General features: G+C 37.8%; 1 protein-coding gene across 8 annotated transcripts in view; it reads right to left on the reverse strand.

Annotated features, from left to right (window-relative positions):
- The window catches only part of SLC25A26 (solute carrier family 25 member 26), a 163,787-nt gene that overhangs the window by 132,991 nt on the left and 10,395 nt on the right, over positions 1-20,401 (reverse strand). For 6 of the 8 annotated variants that reach the window (XR_002520351.2, XR_002520350.2, XR_002520352.2 and 3 more), the window contains exons 2-3: positions 14,668-14,824; positions 8,051-8,160 (exon numbers count right to left, since the gene is read on the reverse strand). Coding sequence is in view for 4 of the 8 variants with exons in the window: in XM_021934253.2 (XP_021789945.1) it covers positions 8,051-8,160; positions 14,668-14,824 (267 nt within the window). In the remaining 4 variants the exon portion in view is untranslated. The remainder of the gene's footprint in view (positions 1-8,050; positions 8,161-14,667; positions 14,825-20,401) is intronic. The other 2 variants (XR_002520353.2, XM_021934257.2) reach the window with 1 other exon arrangement.

Raw genomic sequence — 20,401 nt, forward strand, 5'->3', positions numbered from 1 at the left:
CGTCTTCTTCCCCTCTCTGTGTGTGAGCTCAGCGTCAGATGGCTGGGCCCACTGACAAGATGGGGCATGCTTATTCAACTTAGCTCGGCAGATTCCATTGGAGAATTCAAGCAGGTGCACAACACACAGAGACACAACAAACTAAAAGGAAAGCAGGATGAAAAACGCACTGAAGGATGTCGCTGGAAGGGCTCCTGAAAGAATGATCATCTTTCCGCCAGCTCTACCTCTTTAACATCTCTTGAATTCACTCTCTCCCTCTGCATCCCTCTGCCCAGGCTGTGGTTCTCTCCTGGGGATTCCTTTAATAGCCCCTTATCTCCACAAAGCTGCCAGGGGACTCTCTTAAAATTACAAGTCTGATCAAAAGATAAAAGCCCCAATCCTTACTATAGCAGGCAAGGCCCTATAGCTCTCAGCCCCTGCTTCACCTCAGGGTGACCCCATCACACTGTGCTCCAACTATATGGAACTTAAAACTACCTAACAAGGGCTTTTCAGAACTCCAATACTCCTCCTTGCACCCACCCACCTAACAAACTATCCTATTCTAAATGCAAGATAATAAAGTTGTACTATAACTGAGACTCCTGCTGAATGAGTAGATTTTTGCTGCCCTGCCACAAAAACAAAACAAAAAGAGTAATTATGTGACATGATGGATATGTTGACTTACTTCACTGCGGCAACTATTTTATCTATATGTATCCCACATCGTGTTGTATACCTTAAATAGATACACAATTTTTTTAATGAATTAAACGCAGCTTAAAGGCTGGCTATTCTGTGACGTTTTTTCTGAATTAATACCCATCCATCTACCCCAATCCAGAGAAAACCAACCACTCCTTCCCTTCAGCCTCTCACTCTACCTTGTACAGATGCTCAATTTATGACAGGGTTATATCCCAATAAACCCATCCTAAGTTGAAAACATTTCAAGTTGAAATTGCATGTGATACCCCTAACCTATGGAATATCATTGCTTTAGCCTCACCTCCCTAAAACTTGCTCAGAATACTTACACCAGCGCAGCTGACTGGGACGTGCACCGTCCAGCACTGCCAGAGAGCATCTCATCACCTATTACCACTTATCGCTAGCCCAGGAAAAGATCAAAATGCAAAATCTGAAATACAGTTTCTACTGAATGCATCTCATTCTTGCACCATCGTAAAGTCATTTATGTAGAACCATCGTAAGTCAGGGACCAACTATAGTTCCTTTTCTTAAAATGCCTGTAACACTTTAGTGCACTTACATATCCATCTCCGTTTCTAGACAGCAAGCCTCTAAAACGCGGTATCTTATCCTGTCATTTCATCTCCAATGCCTGGAACATATTAGGGACTTCAGATCTACATTCACACCACTAGGTAAGGACAATAAAAGTGGTGAAGGAATCTAGGATGAGCAGAACAAAAGCAACCTATTACAAAAAGGAACCAAAGACGTACAAATGAGGAAATAATACAAAATAAAAGGAGTCTGGAAAACAAGCTGTTTTTTATACTGTTGCGATAATTTTTCATGTAATTCTGATGGTTTAGGGTTGCTAAGAAGGAATTTAAAAGTCTGCCTGCCTTATGTATTTAATGCCCTGAAGGAAGACTCCCAGACACACTGAAAAAGGCAACAGACAGGAAAACAGGGTGAAAGGTCCCCATAATACATGGATGTGCTTAGATACATCAAACAAAAAAAGTGTTTGAGTGCACTCAGGTATCTGACAGTTCTATTTCAGCTTCTGTGTTTCCTGGTAGTAGTTATACACTCATACCTTCATTCATCTTTATATACAAGCAATTACCATCGTCAGCTACACTTCACTGTGGCCCAGGGCAGCCATGTTATCTTCCACTCCACCTATCCCCCATGACTCAATTATACAACTGTACAGAGATGTGGCAAAATATTCCAATTGCAAGTGAGAGATAATCTGTATTGACTGATGAATATTTCAAAAGCATGATTAATTCAAAAGATAAAACACATTTCAAAAGTTGTCAACCTTTCTTCTATTATCTTGCTCAGTGGTTCTTCTTAGAAAAGGCCAGTGAAGATCATGAAAAACACTACATACTCATTTTTAAAACATGATATTAAGTACATAAACAAAACAGCTTAAACCCCCACTAGAGAAAAACTCAGTAACATGTGCACCATGCTCTGGAGCTGACAAACACCACACAGCATCTACGCATCCCATCCTTTAACCAGTGGGAAAGCTGAATAAAAACATGTTTGCCCCATATGCTGATACCAAACAAGACCCTGGAATGAACTGTGTGGTACAAAGGGGGTCCAATGGCCTTGTCAGTTACTAAAGGAGCTAAACCGCACAAGTTGCCTTCACCTACGAGGCTCTATGACAGCATGGGCCTTCAAGAAAATCTCAGTGAGGTTCCAACTCATTCTAACTCCAGTTAAATCCAAATCTACATGTCTGAGTTCACTGTCACACTCAAAAATAACCAGTTTATTAAACTAGCCTTTTTAGGTCTAAAATATGTCATTTTAAGGAGAACAGAAAGAATAACACATTTGATCTACAAGTGGTAACACCACACCCAGTGTCATGCACCTACTAAAATATTATGTAGGGAACTACTGAGCCAATTCAGTAAAAATATTTACTACTGGGGTATAAGTTCAGACGTTTTATGTGCCTAGATCAGTGGCATTTAAATATTGGTGAGTTGCACAATCATCTAGAAATTGTGATTAAAATACAGGAACCCTGGTGTCATCTCCAAAAATCCCTATTTGTAACTAGCTACCTACGCAACTGATGGTGAAGTACGGCCTGATGCTCGTCGGGCCTTCTTGGGGAAGTACTGTTAGAGGCTGTCAGAAAAACATTTACAAAACATGATATCATTTATTTCCTAGCTTTCTCAATCCCAAGTCAGAACAGGACTGTAAAGGACACTTGAAAAGGACACTCTACCAGCATGTAAGTGTATGAGGACATGTACATGTCACCTATGCACACATATTACATTCACAGTGTTGCTGCTTTCAAGGGTGAAGAAATTTCAACGTTTTTTTCATTTCTGACAATATAAAGACAGACAAAAGTAGGATAAGATACAACAAAAGTCAAATCTTCAAACCTTTCAAGAAAAGAAAATCATTACCACTAGAACGTTATAGCATATGTAGCGTTAAAGTAAACCTGCCCCAACCTTTGATCTAATTACAGATTCTACTTCCCAAAGGGCCTTTTCTGTGTGTGATGAAAACTGAGCTGTAAAATTATTGAGGTAGGGATTTAGAGATTTGGCACAGCATTCTTCCTAATAAAAACGGCACAAGTGAGACCCCTCTTGCTATTGTTACATGTTAAATCTTATTTGATTGATTTTACTGTATTCCAAATTGCAAACACAAGGTAGAAGGTTGTAATTATAATTTTATTGATTCATCATTAAGTTTTAATCAAGCTGCTGCTACAGGGAATGGTTATTATTTTGGCAGTGCTCTTTTGTTTCTAAGTTTCTTTAATAGTTGCTACAAGAAAGTAACTGTGGCTATATTCAATACAAACAAAATGTTATTGTTTCTAAGGAATCTAACATAATAATCTTCTATCAAAGCAAATGTGTTACAGAATGATTGCACTAAAGTATTTCTTATAATCTCTATCTAGCTTACTATGCCTTTCTGACCATTGACAGCTATAAATGTTTTCTATTCCTATTTATTTTTATTTTACAAACGAAAATTTATCTCCTCTACATTCACCTGTTGGTTTCTCTTAATCTCAGCAACCACACTTGCATGAATCTGAAATCCAAAGTTTATCTTCTATGAGACTAAAACAAGTTATTTAAAAAAGGAGTAATATGTATATAAGCATTTATTGAGAAAATCGATACTGAATGGCTTCAGGAAGTTTTTTTTTTTTTTTTTTTTTTTAAGTTCAAAGATTATTAGAGCATCAGAACCAACATTTCCACAAACTTCATAAATTTGGCAAACTTCTCAGCATACTAAACCGTAACTGAATTTAAAGTCCATTTAAGGTCAATATTGGCAGGGTGCAGTGGCTCGTGTCTGGATTACAGTACTTTAGAAGGCCACAGAAGAATTGCTTGAAGCCAGGAGTTCAAGACTAGCCTGGGCAACACAGTAAGGTCCCATCTTTACAAAACTGTTTTAAAAAATTAGCCAGGCATAGTGGCACTTGCCTACAATCCCAGCTACTCAGGAGGCTAAAGTGAGGATCATGTGAGCCCAGAAGTTACAGGCTACAGAAGCTATGATCACATCACTGCATTCCAGCCTGGGTGACAGAGTGAGACCCTGTCATTCATTCATTTGTAAGAGAGTGTGTGTGTGTGTGTGTGTGTGTGTACGTGCATATATATATACACACACACATATGTATATATACTTATATTTTTATTTAAATAGTCAACATCAAGAAGTATTTCATGTGGAAAGTCCTCAATCTATGTACCCACTGCTGACCAACTGTCCTTTTAAGATTCTCTAGGGGCCAGGCCCGGTGGCTCACGCCTGTAATCTCAGTACTTTGGGAGGCCTAGGCGGGCGGATCACGAGGTCAGGAGATCGAGACCACCCTGGCTAACACAGTGAAACTCTGTCTCTACTAAAAATACAAAAAATTAGCCGGCCATGGTGGCAGGCGCCTGTAGTTCCAGCTACTCGGGACGCTGAGGCAGGAGAATGGCACGAACCCAGGAGGTGGAGCTTGAAGTGAGCCGAGATGGCGCCACTGCACTCCAGCCTGGGTGACAGAGCGAGACTCCATCTCAAACCAAAAAAAAAAAAAAAGATTCTCTAGGAATTGCCAGGCCTAGTGGCACACACCTGTAGTCTCAGCTACTGAGGATCCCTTGAGGCCAAGAGTCTGAAGCCAACATGGGCAAATTACCAACAGCCCAGCTCCACAGAAACTATAAACAGGTGTTTCATATTTGGCCTTACCAGCTCAGGGACCACAGAACCCCCAAGAGACACAGTGCAGGTACAATGTCTTCATCTGTTGTATCTCCAGTCTCATGGATACTTGTTTCCTAATTCTAAAATCTATCTACCCCACCTCTCAAGCCTAACAGTCCACATATCAAATGTTATGACATAATATTTGGAAATCTTAGAAACTTGGAGCCTTTTCCAAGGCTCCAATTTTTTAAGATATTAGTTACAGATACTAGGAGCATTAGAATATACAAGACTTTCTACAAACAAAAAAGATGTATGATTAACATGAGAAATCTAATAGCTACTATTTGCCCTACCTATTATATCACTTTCTATTTTCTTAGACAGAAAGTTTACAAACTGAAGCAAGCCTGCCCTTCAACATGGCAAACTAGCTTTCAGGCAAGATGGCCCCAGGTGAAATGAAGTGGCCAGGTTCTTTTTTTGTTGCTTGCTCTCAACAACGTATCAACAAATTTAAGTATATATACTCCAAACTAACTGCCTGTAATAAGACTGTGTGTCAGGACATAATCACCAAAAATAATTTTAAAGAAATGAAGTACTAACAGATGCTATAACACGGATGAACCTGGAAAACACTAGAGTAGCTGAAAAAAGTCAGTAACGAAAGATCACATATCATAGGATTCCATTTATACCAATGTCCAAAACAGGCAAATTCATAGAGACAGAAAGCATACCAGTGGTTGCCTAGGTATGGGGAAGGTTGGGGTGAAATGGGGATTATGACTGCAATGGGTAAGGGCCTCCTTTGGGGAGTGATGAATGTTTTAAAATGGACGCTGGCAATGGTTGTACAACTCTGTGAATATGGTGTAAACCACTGAATTGTACACTTTAAATGGGTGAACTGCATAGTATGTGAACTATATCTCAATAAAGCTGGTTTCTTTAAAAAAAATCTTCTTTAATTTTTACTTTTCTGTTAACTCTCTTTTCCATATCCCCAATTCACTATATTCTTAAGCAAGGAATATTAGGTTACTAAGCAGTTTGTAGATTCTTGTTCAAACTTCCTAAAGAAAAAAAGTACATCAAAAACAAATTCACAATATAATACAATTTTTTAATGTAAATGTTATAAAGGTTAATTCATTTCCCAAGTTTCCTATGTAAACATATGCCATTACTTTTCTAATTACAAAGAAAAGTGTGATTTGATAAAAGGCTTACAAACTTAAGACCTTTTTCTTCACTGTGTTGTCCATTTCTGTTATGCCCATCACAAGACTGGCGATTTAATAAGTCTGCATGAATACCAGGCTGTGCGATTTGAAAATAGTGTAACAAGCAACAGACAAGGCTGTCCCTCAGCATTGTGCAGAAGGGGTAGGGAGAAAGTAAGTTAATGAGGGGAATGAAGAAACTTTTATTTGTATTATACATTTCTCCTCTGCATTCGTTTTGAGTTTTTTTTTTTTCTTTAATCATAACTGTGTTTATGATTTTGGTTTAAAATATCACTTTTGACCAGGCACAGTGGGTCATGCCTATCACCCCAGTACTTTGGAAGGCTGAGTCAGGAGGACTATATGAGGCCAGGAGTTTGACACCAATCTGGAAAATATAATGAGACCCCCATCTCTTTGAAAATAAAAACAAAAATAAATATCACTTACACTTACCACTCACAGTATTGTGTTCTACTTTGACTGAAATTATTTACAAAAGAAAGTTTGTTTTTTAAACACATGGTAGGAACAGACTGCCTATTTTTTGTCATTGTTTCCAATTTTACTTCATTATAATGATACAACTAATGATCTGTAATGACACTGTCTCTGCAGTATTCACTAAAACTGGCCCTGTGAGCTATTGTTATTTTTATTAAGTTCCAATTATGCTTGAAGAAGTCTATCTTCTTTATTTGCTGGGTGCAAAGTTTAACATATTATCAACAGACCAATCTCGCCATTGTGTTGTTCAAATCTTCTATGGCCTTAGTAAGTTTATGCCTGCTTTGAGAGAGAGATGTGACTATCTCCAACTAAGACTATGGTTTTGTTCATTTCTCCGTAAAATTCTGTCAGTTTTTGCTTTATATGTTTTGAGACTATGTTATTCAGTGCATGTCCAGGCTTGTTATATCTCCTGAAAGAACTGTTCCTGTATCATTATGCACTGGTCTCTTCGTTTTTTGCCTTATGTATTTTTTCCTAATATTAATATTATTCCACAAACTCTTTTCCAATTAGTATTTCTCTATCAGTTAAGGTTTCATCACAGAAGCAAAACCACTATGAGTGATAAGGATAAGGATTATAGAGATTTGACCAGCAATTATGGGAGCTAATTAAGCAGTTTGTATAGGGCTGCTGCTTCTGCATCTAGTGTTGGGAGAGATATCAAAGGGCAGGCAACAGGAAAGGAAAGATGGATGTGAAGTGGAGGAAGAACAAGGACAGACTGGAAGTCACATTTATTTCTCACCAACCTATGAGAGAGAACTTGCAGTATAAGCTGGCACCCTTCATTACAGAGCCCACAAATCTAACATAGAATTTGGATAAGCTGATGGAGAAGAACCAGAGGGAGCTGGAGAAGCTGGAAGTCAAATGCCAACATGGTGATACAGCAAAGTCAGGTGTGTAAGCTGCAACATTGCCTGACCATATACCAACCTTCTGGGCATAAATACAGCTCTTCACTTCTACCTTACAAAGAACACGCAAATTTCTCTTGTGGCTGACCCAAACTGAAAGAAACTACTTTGGAAAGGAAATTCTCGGAGAAGTAGTTCCAGCTCAGTTGTGTGCTGACACAATACAAAGCTGTCACAATTTGAATGGATATTTTCTTCCACTCTTTTGTCTTTTTTCCATTAATTATGTTTTAGATCTGTCTCTTGTAAATTACACATAACTAGAATTCTTCTTCTGTCCTACATCAGGCTCTATCTTTTAGTTGTCAGGCTCTATCTTCTAACTGTCATATTTAATCCATTTACATTTATTGGCATTTATAGCTTTCATAATTTAAAAATAATTTTTTAAAAAATGAAATAAATATGTACTGAAAATATATGCATCATGTGCATTTCTGAAGTATTTTATACACAAAACTTGTTACTTACCACTTCTCCAGCAGAGGCAGCCAACATATGTTTCATAGGTGTCAAATATGAAGATGAATCAGTATGCAAAAACCACTTCACATATTCATAGGTGATAAAAAATGCAGCAGCTGAAATTTAAAACAAGCCAGTCTTTCACAAAGTTTAAACATATATTCAAACTGTTAAGAAACATGTTTCTCAAAAGGTATGACAATAATTATTAAATTATGAGATAACAGAAAAGGTGATAAGCATGTATTTTTTTTCCTACCCTCACTCTTTTGGAATTTACTGAGGTCATGTGATATGCCTGATCTTAGACTTACAGAAATGCAGAAAATATAATGCTTACCCTGAGGGAGCATAAGAGCTAATCTAGCACTTACCGTGTTGTGCTGACAAATTACTTAAACATTTTTAAAGTCAACTTTAGAAAAGGATATGAATTTCTGTGATCCAAAATATCATTATGTATGGCCATAAAACAATCAACTACATTATGAATAAATAGGTTAAAATTGCAAACATACTTTAACTTGAAAGAAAATGTCTACTCTATAATGTTTTATTGCTGGTTACTCAAAATAATCATGGCTATTTTTTACTGCATGAATTCACCTTCACATCAAGAAAACAATCAACCATTTAATTAAAACTGGAAATCAAAATCTCTAAAAAGCTACCCCTATCACCATAAACTAATCGCAGCTGCACATGAGGGCTTTAAAACTTTCTATGTACTGTTAATCAAAAAATGTTTATCAGTTGGATAAAAGATAAGGTACAAGAGATAAAGGAACGACAAATTCATCTTCTGAAGGACATTTGAACATGTCACAAAGTCTGAAACACTGAGGAAAACAGCCTGATAAGTGAAAATCAGTTCTCCAAAGTCAACAAAAGCTTGTGAAGGATCTTCACATGCTAACAAATATGCAGTAGGCTAAAAGAAGAGGCACTCTGTCCACGAATGAATAATAACCAGTTCAGGCAGTTTTACGTGGTTAACACAAGTCTATTCCCATTTGTGTTTCTTCATACGATTTTTCCCACTTCAGCCCACTCACTAAATGTGGAGCTATAATACCTCTAATTGCATTCAGCTGTTAAGTTCTGCCACTCTACCTCCTACCCTCCTAATCCCCAAGAAAAGGGAGAAAGACAGTGGTAAAACTTCCTCCATTTCATGGTTAACCACCTCAACTTCATCTGACTTTATGGCTTCTTTTGTGATCTACAAGGTTCTTTAAGAATATAAGTTCCAAACCTCCCTCCAACCTCCAGGTGGCATCCAAGAAGGCCTCTACTAACTGGAAATGTCAGTACAGTCAGGTTCCAAGTTGGGAGCTGAACAAGTTAAAGCAAAGAAGAGGGGCTGGGTTATCTGATGCCTATAGTTTCTTCTGGCTCTTAACAAACAAACAACAACAACAAAATAAAAAAAAAAAAAAACAACTATGCTTTCTCTACATTCCCTTCGAAACAGGGAGTAAGGCTCCTAAACATGGTCTTCTTTTCACCTCTTTCCATCTTTCGTCCCCTCTAGCCCCACCCCAACCCCTCACTCCTGCAGCATAGGTTACAAAAACATCCATAGCCACTGATGATCAACTACAGTGAAGTTCTGTACTCAGATTAAGACCGTAACCAATAGCAAAAGAAAAAAGACACCAAACACAAAAGTCCAATTCATTCAAAATTTGCAGTAAAACAAGGCTATTTTTGAAACTCTGGTACTCTCACTTTTCCCTAGCATCTCCCATTCACTAAAGTTTGGTGGATGGGACAAAAAAAAAAATCAAAACCACATTCTATAAGTAAACTCCTAAAGGAAGAAGAATGCAAAACCTGTGATCTTAATGACAGCACTATGTAACCCACACACTACAGCTAATTGTACATCTCCCCACAATAATCTTTATGTGCAATATGTAAGAGAAAAAGATCTTCAGAAGAGTGAGTGTAAATGAAGGAGACATCATAAAAAATGGTGACCAAAAGATGGGGACTTAGTGACACGTTTCTTTGCAATTCCCTAGTTCAGAGGTTCTCAAACTTGTCTGAATGTAGCAATCATCTAGGGATTTTTTTAAAACATCCAATGCCCAGGTCACACCTCAGACCAATTAAGTCACAATCTCTGGGGTTGGGTGACAAACACCAGTACAAGTGATCCTTGAACATGGGTTTAAAGGCACAGGTTCACTTATACATGGCTTTTTTTCAATAAATATATTGGAAAAATTTTTGGATATTCATGATAATTTGAACAAACTTACAGATGAACCACATAGCCTAGAAATACCAAAAAATTAAGAAAAGGTGGCTGGCTGGGCACCATGGTTCATGCCTGCAATCCCAGCACTTTGGGAGACTGAGGCGGGTGGATCATGAGATGAGGAGATCGACACCATCCTGGCTAACACGGTGAAACCCCATCTCTACTAAAAATACAAAAAAAAAAAAAAAGCCGGGTGTGGCAGCGGGCGCCTGAAGTCCCAGCTACTCAGGAGGCTGAGACAGGAGAATGGCGTGAACTCAGGAGGCAGAGCTTGCAGTGAGCCAAGATGGCACCACTGTACTCCAGCCTGGGCGACAGAGCAAGACCCTGTCTCAAAAAGAAAAGAAAAGAAAAGAAAAGGCTAGCCGTGCCATGAATACATAAAATATATGTAGATACTAGCCTATTTTATCATTTACTAACATAAAACATAAAAAGTTAAAATTCATCAAAACTTATAAACACAAACCATATAGCACATCATTCATAGTTGAGAGAAATGTAAACAAACGTAAAGATGGGCCAGGCACAGTGGCCCACATCAGTAATCCCAGCACTTTGGGAGGCTGAGGCTTAAGCTCAGGAGTTCAAGACCAGCCTGGACAACACAGAGAAACACCATCTTTACAAAAAAAAACAAATTACAGGTGTTGCCCACACCTGTAATCCCAGCTACTTGAGAGACTGAGGTGGGAAGATCACCTGAGCCTGGGAGGTTGAGGTTGCAGTGGGCCAAGATCATGCCACTACATTCCAGTCTGGGCAACGGAGTAAGACCTGTCACAGGGGGAAAAACAAGGTGTAGTGTTAAATCGTAACTGCACACCAAATTAACTGCAGCACATACTGTACTACGTAGTAATCTCTTTGCCACCTCCTCTCGCTATTATCGTGAGTTCAGATGTTGCCGAGTATCCACTTAAAACGCCATGTGACACTAATTATCTCCACATCAGCAGTTCATCGCCCCAATAAATTGCCTGTCACAGTACAAAAGGATCTCTCCCAGTTCTTATGTATTTTTTGTTGTGGTTAGTGCCATACCACAAACTTTGAATAACACCATAGGACCCAAATGAAGTGCCACTAGTGATGCTGGAAGTGATGAAAGCTCCTAAGAAGCAGAAAGGAGTCATGACATTACAAGAAAAAGTCAAATTGCTTGTTACATACCACAGACTGAAACAGTGGCTGCCAGCCATTTGAAAAGGAATGAATCCAGCTTAATCCATTGTTTAAAAAAAAAAAATGAAACGAAACTCATTAACCCATTGCCACAGCTATGTCAGCAGGCATGAAAACTTTGCACTTCTTGCAAACTACCTTTTTTCTTGTTTTGAAAACGCAGCTTTTATGTGGGTAAAGGATTGCTATAATAAAGGCATACTTATTATGTCTAAAATCATTTGAGAAAAAGCAAAGTCATTTCATGACAAGATCAAACAAAAGGAAGGTGAAAAATCTAAAGCTGAAGAAGTTAATGCCAGCCAAGGATGGTTTGATAATTCGAGAAAAAGATTTGGCTTTAAAATGTCAAGATAACAAGAGAAGCAGCTTCTGCCATCCATAAGTCAGTAAACAAGTTCCCAGCTGCCATTAAGTAAATTATTGAGGAGAAAGGACATCTGCCTGAATAGGTTTCTAATGTAGATGAAAGTGCCCTATTCCGGGAAAAGAAAAATGTCACAAAGGACATTTATTAGTAAGGAAGAGAAGCAGGCAAATCCTTCACAGTATTCATGACAGAGCCAATCAAGAAAACCATAAAAGAGATTGTGGATGTGGGGGGGGAAAAAAAAAGCTGGGGGTGAAGGGTTTCAAAATATAAATCTTAAATTCAAGAGCTGACACCACACCAGAAGAATTAACAGAAGACAACTTAGTGAAGATGAGTGCTTCCAAACCAATGTCAAATGACAAGGGAGAAGATGTAGAAGAAGGAGTGCCAGAAAAGAAAATGACATCAGACAATCTAGCAGAAAGGTTCTGATTATTAAAAACTGCTTTTGACTTCTTTTATGATGAGGACGCTTCTACAATATGGGCACTGAAACTAAAGCAAATGGTGAAAGGATTGGTACCATATAGAATCATTTTCAGAGAAATGAAACAGCAAAAAAGTGAGACAGAAATTATGATATATTTCCACAATATTACACCATGTGAGCCTGCTTCTCTTGCCTCCCCTTCCACCTCCTCTACTTCTTCTGCCTCTGCCACCCCTGAGACACCAAGACCAGCTCCCCTTTTTTCTCCTCTTCCTCAGCCTACTCAACCTGAAGACCTTTATGATGAGCCACTTCCACTTACTGAATATACGTTTTCTCTTCCTTACAATTTTCTTAATATTTTTTCTCTAGCTTACCTGATTGTAAGAATACAGTATATAAAACATTTGCCGGAAGCAGCGACTCACGCCTGTAATCCCAGCACTTTGAGAGGTCAAGGCAGGCGGATCACATGAGGTCAGGATAACATGGTGAAACCCTGTCTCTACTAAAAATACAAAAAATTAGCCGGGTGTGGGGGCGTGTGCCTGTAATCCCAGCTACTCAGGAGGCTGAAGCAGGAGAATCACTTGAACCCAGGAATTGGAGGTTGCAGTGACCTGAGATCACGCCATTGCACTCCAGCCTGGGCAGTGACACAGCAAGACTCTGTCTTGAAAAAAATAAAAAAATAAAAAAATAAATAAACACATAAATATATGTTAATACATATCTTAACACACATACAAAGTATGTGCTACTCAACTGTTTATGCTATCATTAAGGCAGCAGCAGGCTATCAGTAGTTAAGTTTTGGGGAAGTCAAAAGTTATATTCCGATTTTTGACTGCACAGGGCGTTGACACCCCTAACCGCCACATTGTTCAAGGGTCAACTGTATTTGTTTAAGCTCTTCAGTAATCAGGTGATTCCAAAGTGGACAAACTGGGGAACCCATGACCCTCTCACATACTTAAAACTATGCTTGGCATGGAGTGGATGCTCAGTTAACGACTTGTTACAATTACTCAAAGTATTAATATACACAGAAATGCAAGGATGACCAAAACAGTTTGCCATTCTAATGATGGCTGGGGGATGGGGAAGGGCAGGAGAAAAAAAGAAACAGAAATACTATTTTTCTCTTTGCACTACAAATCTTTGTATGAATGCTATGCTCACAGATTGAACATTTAAATGTCAGGTTAACATAAGAGAAAAAAATTCTCATGAATCATCCTGTGAAAAATGAAAGCAAACCCTAGAATTTAAGAATCTTCTAGAGCTATGGTTTTGTGGGTGTGTCTTATGTGTGGTGATTTTTTTGTTTTGTTGCTTTAGTTTACTTTTGGAGGCCACTAGAGGCATCCAACAGTAAACAATTAAAATAAGTATCTGCAAACAGTATACCAAGAAGCAGATTAAACAAAACAGATTACACTGACTAAAGGGTAAGAGCGTCATAAGTCACATAACATGACTTTAGAACCAAAACAAATGACACTGGAAGGAGAGTATCCAGGAGATCATTAGTGAGAAACACTTGCATCATCTAAGAGCAATTTAATTAGGATAGAAATGTTTAATGCCTGCTCTCTAAGATGCTCCAAAGCAGCTATCATCAAACCTGACTTCACATCGGAGTCACCTTGGAAGTTATTAAAACTCCTGATACTCAGGCAAAGCCTAGACCAATTAAACTTCTAGGGTGACACAGGACATCAGTACTTGTTAAGGCTTCCCAGTAGATTCTAATGTGCAGGCAAAGTTGAGAATGATTGTTCTGAGGAATCACAACATTAAAATAACACTTTAAGGATTCTAGCTGGAAATTTTAACAAAAACCATTTTTTAAAGATTGCTTTTTTTTTCCTATTACAAATATATCAAAATAGAATCTATAACACTATCTGAGTCAAAAATAATGGGTTAGGCCCAGCACAGTGGCTCATGACTACCATAATCCCAGCCTCTGGCAGCCCAAGGTGGACAGATTGCTTGAGCCTAGGAGTTCAAGACCAGCCTAGACAACATGACAAAACCCATTCTCTACAAAAAACAGAAAAATTAGCCGGGCATGGTGGTGCACGCCTGTAGTTCCAGCTACTTAGGGGGCTGAGGTAGGAGGACGGCTTGAGCCTGGAGGTCAAGGTTACAGTGAGCTATCATCTCACCACTGCACTCCCACCTGGGCGACAAAGTGAGACCCTGACTAAAATAAATAAAAAATAATAACAACAGGTTAAAGAAGTAAATTCAGAAGATAAGCTTCAACACACAAGGAATTCTATGTGGGTAAGACCACACACCATTCTGAAAATCCAATCTTATCATGGCTTTACAGAAGTGAGAATATAATTTTTTACCATTAGGAAAGGATCCAACAGCAGCAGAAGGAACACCAGCATATATTCCACGAAAACCACCAGCCTTATTAAATCCTTGGGGACTCTGCAGCCTGGTTTTAATGGTATCCAGAGGAAATAATATCAAGTCAACAGAAACACCTGCTACCCCACCAGCCTTTGAAAACAAAAGAGGGAAGAAAAAGAAAAAAAAAAAAAGGTTACAACAAAATAAGCCCTCTGCCACTTGGGGGCAAAGATAGGAAAAAGACAGTCTTTAAAGCACATTTCTCATTCCTTTCAGTCCACAACTTCTACAGCACAAAGGACCTTCAGTCTAAATCTAGAAGTTTTCCTGAGAAAATAGCCATTATTGTGCTATATTTTTAAGTTGTAAACTTTATATTAAATTTTCTTTTTAAATCAAATTTTAATAAAAAAATTTTTAAACAAAATTTAAATTCATTGTTAATACAGTACTCACATGGTTCAAAAAGCTAAAAAAAAAAAAAAGCCAGATGTAATGGCTCATGCCTCCCAGCAGTATGGGAGACAGAACTGGGAGGATTACTTGAGGCCAGGAGTTCGAGACCAGCCTGTGCAACATAGTGAGACATCATCACTACAAAAAATAAAAAATTAAGCTGGGGATGGTGGCACATGCCCGTAGTTCCAGCTACTTGGGAGGCTGAAGAACAAGGATCACTTCAGCCTAGGAGTTCAAGGGTTCAGTGGCTATGATCCTGCCACCGCACTCCAGCATAGGTGACAGCAAGACCCTGTGTCTTAAAAACAAATAAATAGCCAACAAGAGCAACAAATAAACTTCAAAAAAAGGTCAACAGCTCAAAGTCTCCTTCCAACCTTGTTCCTAATAACTCAGGTAAACCACTTTTATTGGTTTCTTGCTGTATACTTCCAAAGTTACTTTAAACATACACAAGCATGTATGAACATATAGTTTCATTTTCTTTAAAAAGAAAAGATGATGTACAATATGCACTATTCAGTACTTTGTTGTTGTTTTTTTTAACAATTTATCTTTATCTTTTCACATCAGACCAAATGTTATACTGTTGTCTTAACCAATAAGCAGTGAATCCGAATTGACTCCTTTCAGACTGGAATTTTGAAACAGCTTATGAACTCTGTGAATCTGGATCTGTATTTTAATAATCACACATCTAAGAACTCATATAGTATTCTCTTCGGCTTTAAATGTCTTTGAAAATTCCTTGATAATTTTTTAATCAAGTGAATAAATTGATTTTTTTTAAAGAGCTAAATTTCTGAAGCAAATTAAAATCTGGCCCAAACTAGTCATCTCCCAAGAGATACCATGTTGCTTTGGGGAAGCTGTACTTTAAAAACTGATTAATTCCTGCTAAATGGATTTTGGGGAAAAAAAAACTGATTAAGAACTAACTCTGTACCTCATGATTATAGTGACACGTATGTAGAATATGTTTAAACTCATTACACCTTAGTCAAAGAAAACAAATTGAAAAAATATGAACACAAAGAGCATCAAAGAAAGGCTAATACGTATGAATCCTTACATGTGTGATTATTAAAATACAGATCTAGATTCACAAGGATCATTAGTTGTTTCAAAATGTAGGTCTCAAAAAAGTCAATACACATGCACTACTTATTAGTGAAAAAGACAAAAACACAACATTTGTTCTGATATGAAAAGATCACCCAGATCTAAAGGCATCATTTAAAGATGTGAGTTAAAATCAGTTTACAGTAGGCAGACAAATGCACTATAGAGGAAACTTTCCTATACAATTTTTTAACTGAATTGCTAATTTTTGCTATATTTTGAAATCAGAACCATGTGAATTCAAATTCAAAAAGTAAAAATATACATTTTTAAACTATACATTTCATGACAAAGGAAAAAAAAGAATCAGTATTATTCAAACATACAACCGAAGTTTAAACTGATTGTTTCCATCCTTTAAGTTCACAAAGCTTAGTACCTAGCAAATACTATCTGCTTTACTTACCGCTCACCATAAAACCATCCCAGGAGTTAACTGGAAAAATGAAATACTTTAATGATAAATCCAATACCTATTTTCAAATTAACTAGCACAGGTTATTAAAAATTAATTTACACTAGACAAGTACATTACTACAAATGGTAATACTATACTTCACGATCAGCCCAAAGACATGAAAGAAGCCCAAAGACCCTGAAGTTCTACTCTGCAAATTACCTAAGAAGACATCACCCAAAAGGGCACAGAGATGTGCCAGTAGAGAAACCAAGTAGTACCAAAAGAATATCCAATAATGTGGGATTTCTTTCTGGACATAAAGGTGGCCTTCCCTAAGTTACGGCAAAAAGTTCACAAGTAATGCAGGAAAGCAAAAAGGCCAATCGTCAAAATTCTTCTTACTTCTTGTTTCAGGATTTTTATAAAATTCAGTAAGTAGAGCCAGGCACGGTGGTACGTACCTGTAATCACAGCTACCTGGGAGGCTGAGGCAGGAGGATCGCTTGAGCCCAGGAGTTTGAGATTACAGTGAGCTATGATTGTGCCCATGAATAGCCACTATGCTTGCCTGGGCAACACAGGGAGACCTCGTCTCTAATAATAATTTGGTAAGTAAACATTTTGCCTGCCTCTTCGTTTTCTCAAAATACAGAGAGAATAGAATCCTGGTGAAAATGTCTCATGTGACTAGATTATTTAAAAACATGCTGCACTTCCCTCTCATTTTCTCTTTAATCTTAGGAGAGGATTCAGAGAAACACTATCTACTGCTAAATTTTAATCAATAATTACTCTTTTAATCCAGTTGGCTACTTTACATGTATTGATTATCTAACCTTTCTTTCATCACAATTCTTAACTTCTGAGGAAAAAAATGACCACATTCAATCTACTTGTCTGGTAAAACATGACTCAAGGATTACCAATCGCTTCTATCGATTTCAAACTTCTATTTAACTCAAATGTCATTTAAATTCATGAGACTGAAAAAAAAAAAAAAAAACCGGCTAACAGAGAACCTGAAGAATAAGAATACCTATATATTTAGCCACACAACCACATACTTCAGATTTAAACAAAAACCTTAATGCCTATATCAATATTGTTTTGTATGTAAATAAGTAAAAAATATATAAGCCAGTAACAACCTAATTATAAAGAACTCTATCAAACTCTTATTCTTTGGCCTGAAAATTTTATTTTGTTATAATCATTTATCAGAAAGTTATCAGGCAAGTGATTCGTTTCATAATTTATGATAGCTTATACTGAAAAATTCTAACTAGAAAAAATCCAAAGAAATAGGACATAACCCAGATAACCAGCAAATCTTGCTAGAGCATCACAATGTATTGAGACCTCAATATCTTATAGATAAAATACATGTCTCTACCTTAAGTTAATAAATGTATGAAGTGTTGGCAGGCTGTAGAGAGGAAGTGCCTAATTAGTGCTCTGCAACTACTCTGAGAAGTGATAGGTCGGAATTACATGCCATAAAACTTTTTTTCTCAAAAGGAGGAGGGCACACCATAAAAACAGCATCACCGCTGTCCCTCTAGGACAAAACCGAATCATCTGCGTAATTTAAGCAAAATCAACACAGGTCACGGGCCTAAATGACAGCTAAGAAGAACCAGCCTTAATATTAACATGGCTTCTCAAGGGAAACACTTCCCTGACAGTCTCGGTTTCCTTCACAATGAAGTGGCCACCCATGACCTGAGTCACCATCTTCCTCACTGCAGAACTGCCACTTCTGTTTTCTGACATACTTGTCGCCTTCCCTACTGCCCATTCCTTCTCCCTGCAGTGCTCGCTGCCTCTCTGTACTAATCATTTTCATAAAATCCAAATTTCATCTTGCCACTCTCCAGCCTATAAATCTTCCAAACTTTCCAACAGCCCCGAGGATGAAGAAAACCCTAGCACAGCCTTCCAGGCTCTGGAAATTCTGGAGCCCCTCCAGCTCCCAAAACTTGTAGTATGTGCCCTTTGCTCAGTCCTTTCTTTCCACCTGGATCTTTTCCTCTAAATCATCTGATCTTCCTCATTTCAAGGACTTCATACAGATGTCCCCTAATCTCCAATTCAGGTTTAGATCCTCTTGCCAAGCACTGAACACAATTTTAATTACATAGTTTTGTCTCTGACCATTTGTTCAGTACCAGTCCAATTAAACCATAAGATCTTTATCTGCTTTGTTTACTAATATGTTCCCAGCACCAGCACATATTAATGGGAGGCACTCAATGGCTCTAATAAAGGGTTACTATCTATATTTTAGAAGGCACTAAAAAGGTACACTGAACTTTTTTAAAAAATAGCAAAAGACAGGATCAGGCAATTCCCAAAAGAAAAATATAAATGACTAACAAAAATTTGAAAATATGATTCTCCATCATTAATTATCAAATAAAAACAAAATGTTTTCCCAATTAGAAAAAATTTAAAATATGAAGAATGGGTATGGGCACTGTTAATAAAAACATTACCATAATCTACTGGAGGACAATTTGGCAAAATGAACATTTTAAATTATCAAACCCTTTGACCCAGTTAATTTTATTTCTAAGCATTTCTTCCATAGAAATAAATGCACAAATATACAAGAATGTCTACTACACCACTTCTGTAATAATAAAAAAATTGAAAACAGCCTCAAAGTCCATCCACTGGGGTCTTGTTAAGTAAATTAAGTTATACACAAATAATGAATTGCTACACAGCCTTTAAAAACAACAAGGTAGGCTGGGTGCAGTGGCTCATGTCTGCAGTCCTAGCTGCTGGGAGGCTGAGATGGGATGCTCACTGGGGCCCAGGAGTGTGAGATTGCAATAAGCTATGATCACGCCACTGCCCAGCACTCCAGCTTGCGCAACAGAGCAAGATCCTGTCTCTAATTAAAAAAAAAAAAAAAAAAAGGTCAATCCATACTTATTGGCACAGAAACATACACTATATTCTTAATCAAATTAGCTATAAAACAAAACATGCTATATAATCCCATCTTAAAAAAAGTGTAACTATTTGTATATGCATAATTAGAAATCTGGAAGCATAAACAGTAAATTGCTAGAAGTTATTGCCTCTGTGGAAAGACATTCAGGATGAGAAATATTATTACTATCTTGTTAATCTTTTATTTGCTCAAGTTTTGTAATGAATATTACAAATATATAAAAGCTAAGCCATTCAAAATTAATGCTTCCCCTGGAAAAAAAAAAAATCTCTAATTTACTGGTTGTACTTGATACATAAAAGCCACTCAGCAAATGGTAACTAAGAACCTCAACCCACTGACCCTAAGCTGCCTCCTCTGCAGCTTCACCCTCTATAGACCTTGGAGTTTTCAACCAATCTGACTACTCGAACATCTCAAACATGTCCTGAAACAACTTCTTTGAGATGGAGTCTCGCTCTGTCACCCAGTCTGGAGTACAGTGGCATGATCTCGGCTCAGTGCAACCTCTGCCTCCCAGGTTCAAGCGATTCTCCTGACTCAGCCTCTGGAGTAGCTGAGACTACAGGCACACACCACAATGACTGGCTAATTTTTATATTTTTAGTAGAAGCAGAGTTTCACCCTGTTGGCCAGGCTGGTCTTGAACTCCTGACCTCAGGTGATCCACCTGCCTTGGCCTCCCAAAGTGCTGGGATTACAGGCATGAGCCACTGCACCCAGCTGTTTCCTTAAAAATTCTCATTCCTGTGCTTTTGCTTAGGTTTTTCCCTCAGTCTAAAAT

This window comes from Papio anubis, chromosome 2, assembly GCF_008728515.1.
Source record: "Papio anubis isolate 15944 chromosome 2, Panubis1.0, whole genome shotgun sequence".
Classification (NCBI taxonomy): Eukaryota; Metazoa; Chordata; class Mammalia; order Primates; family Cercopithecidae; genus Papio; species Papio anubis.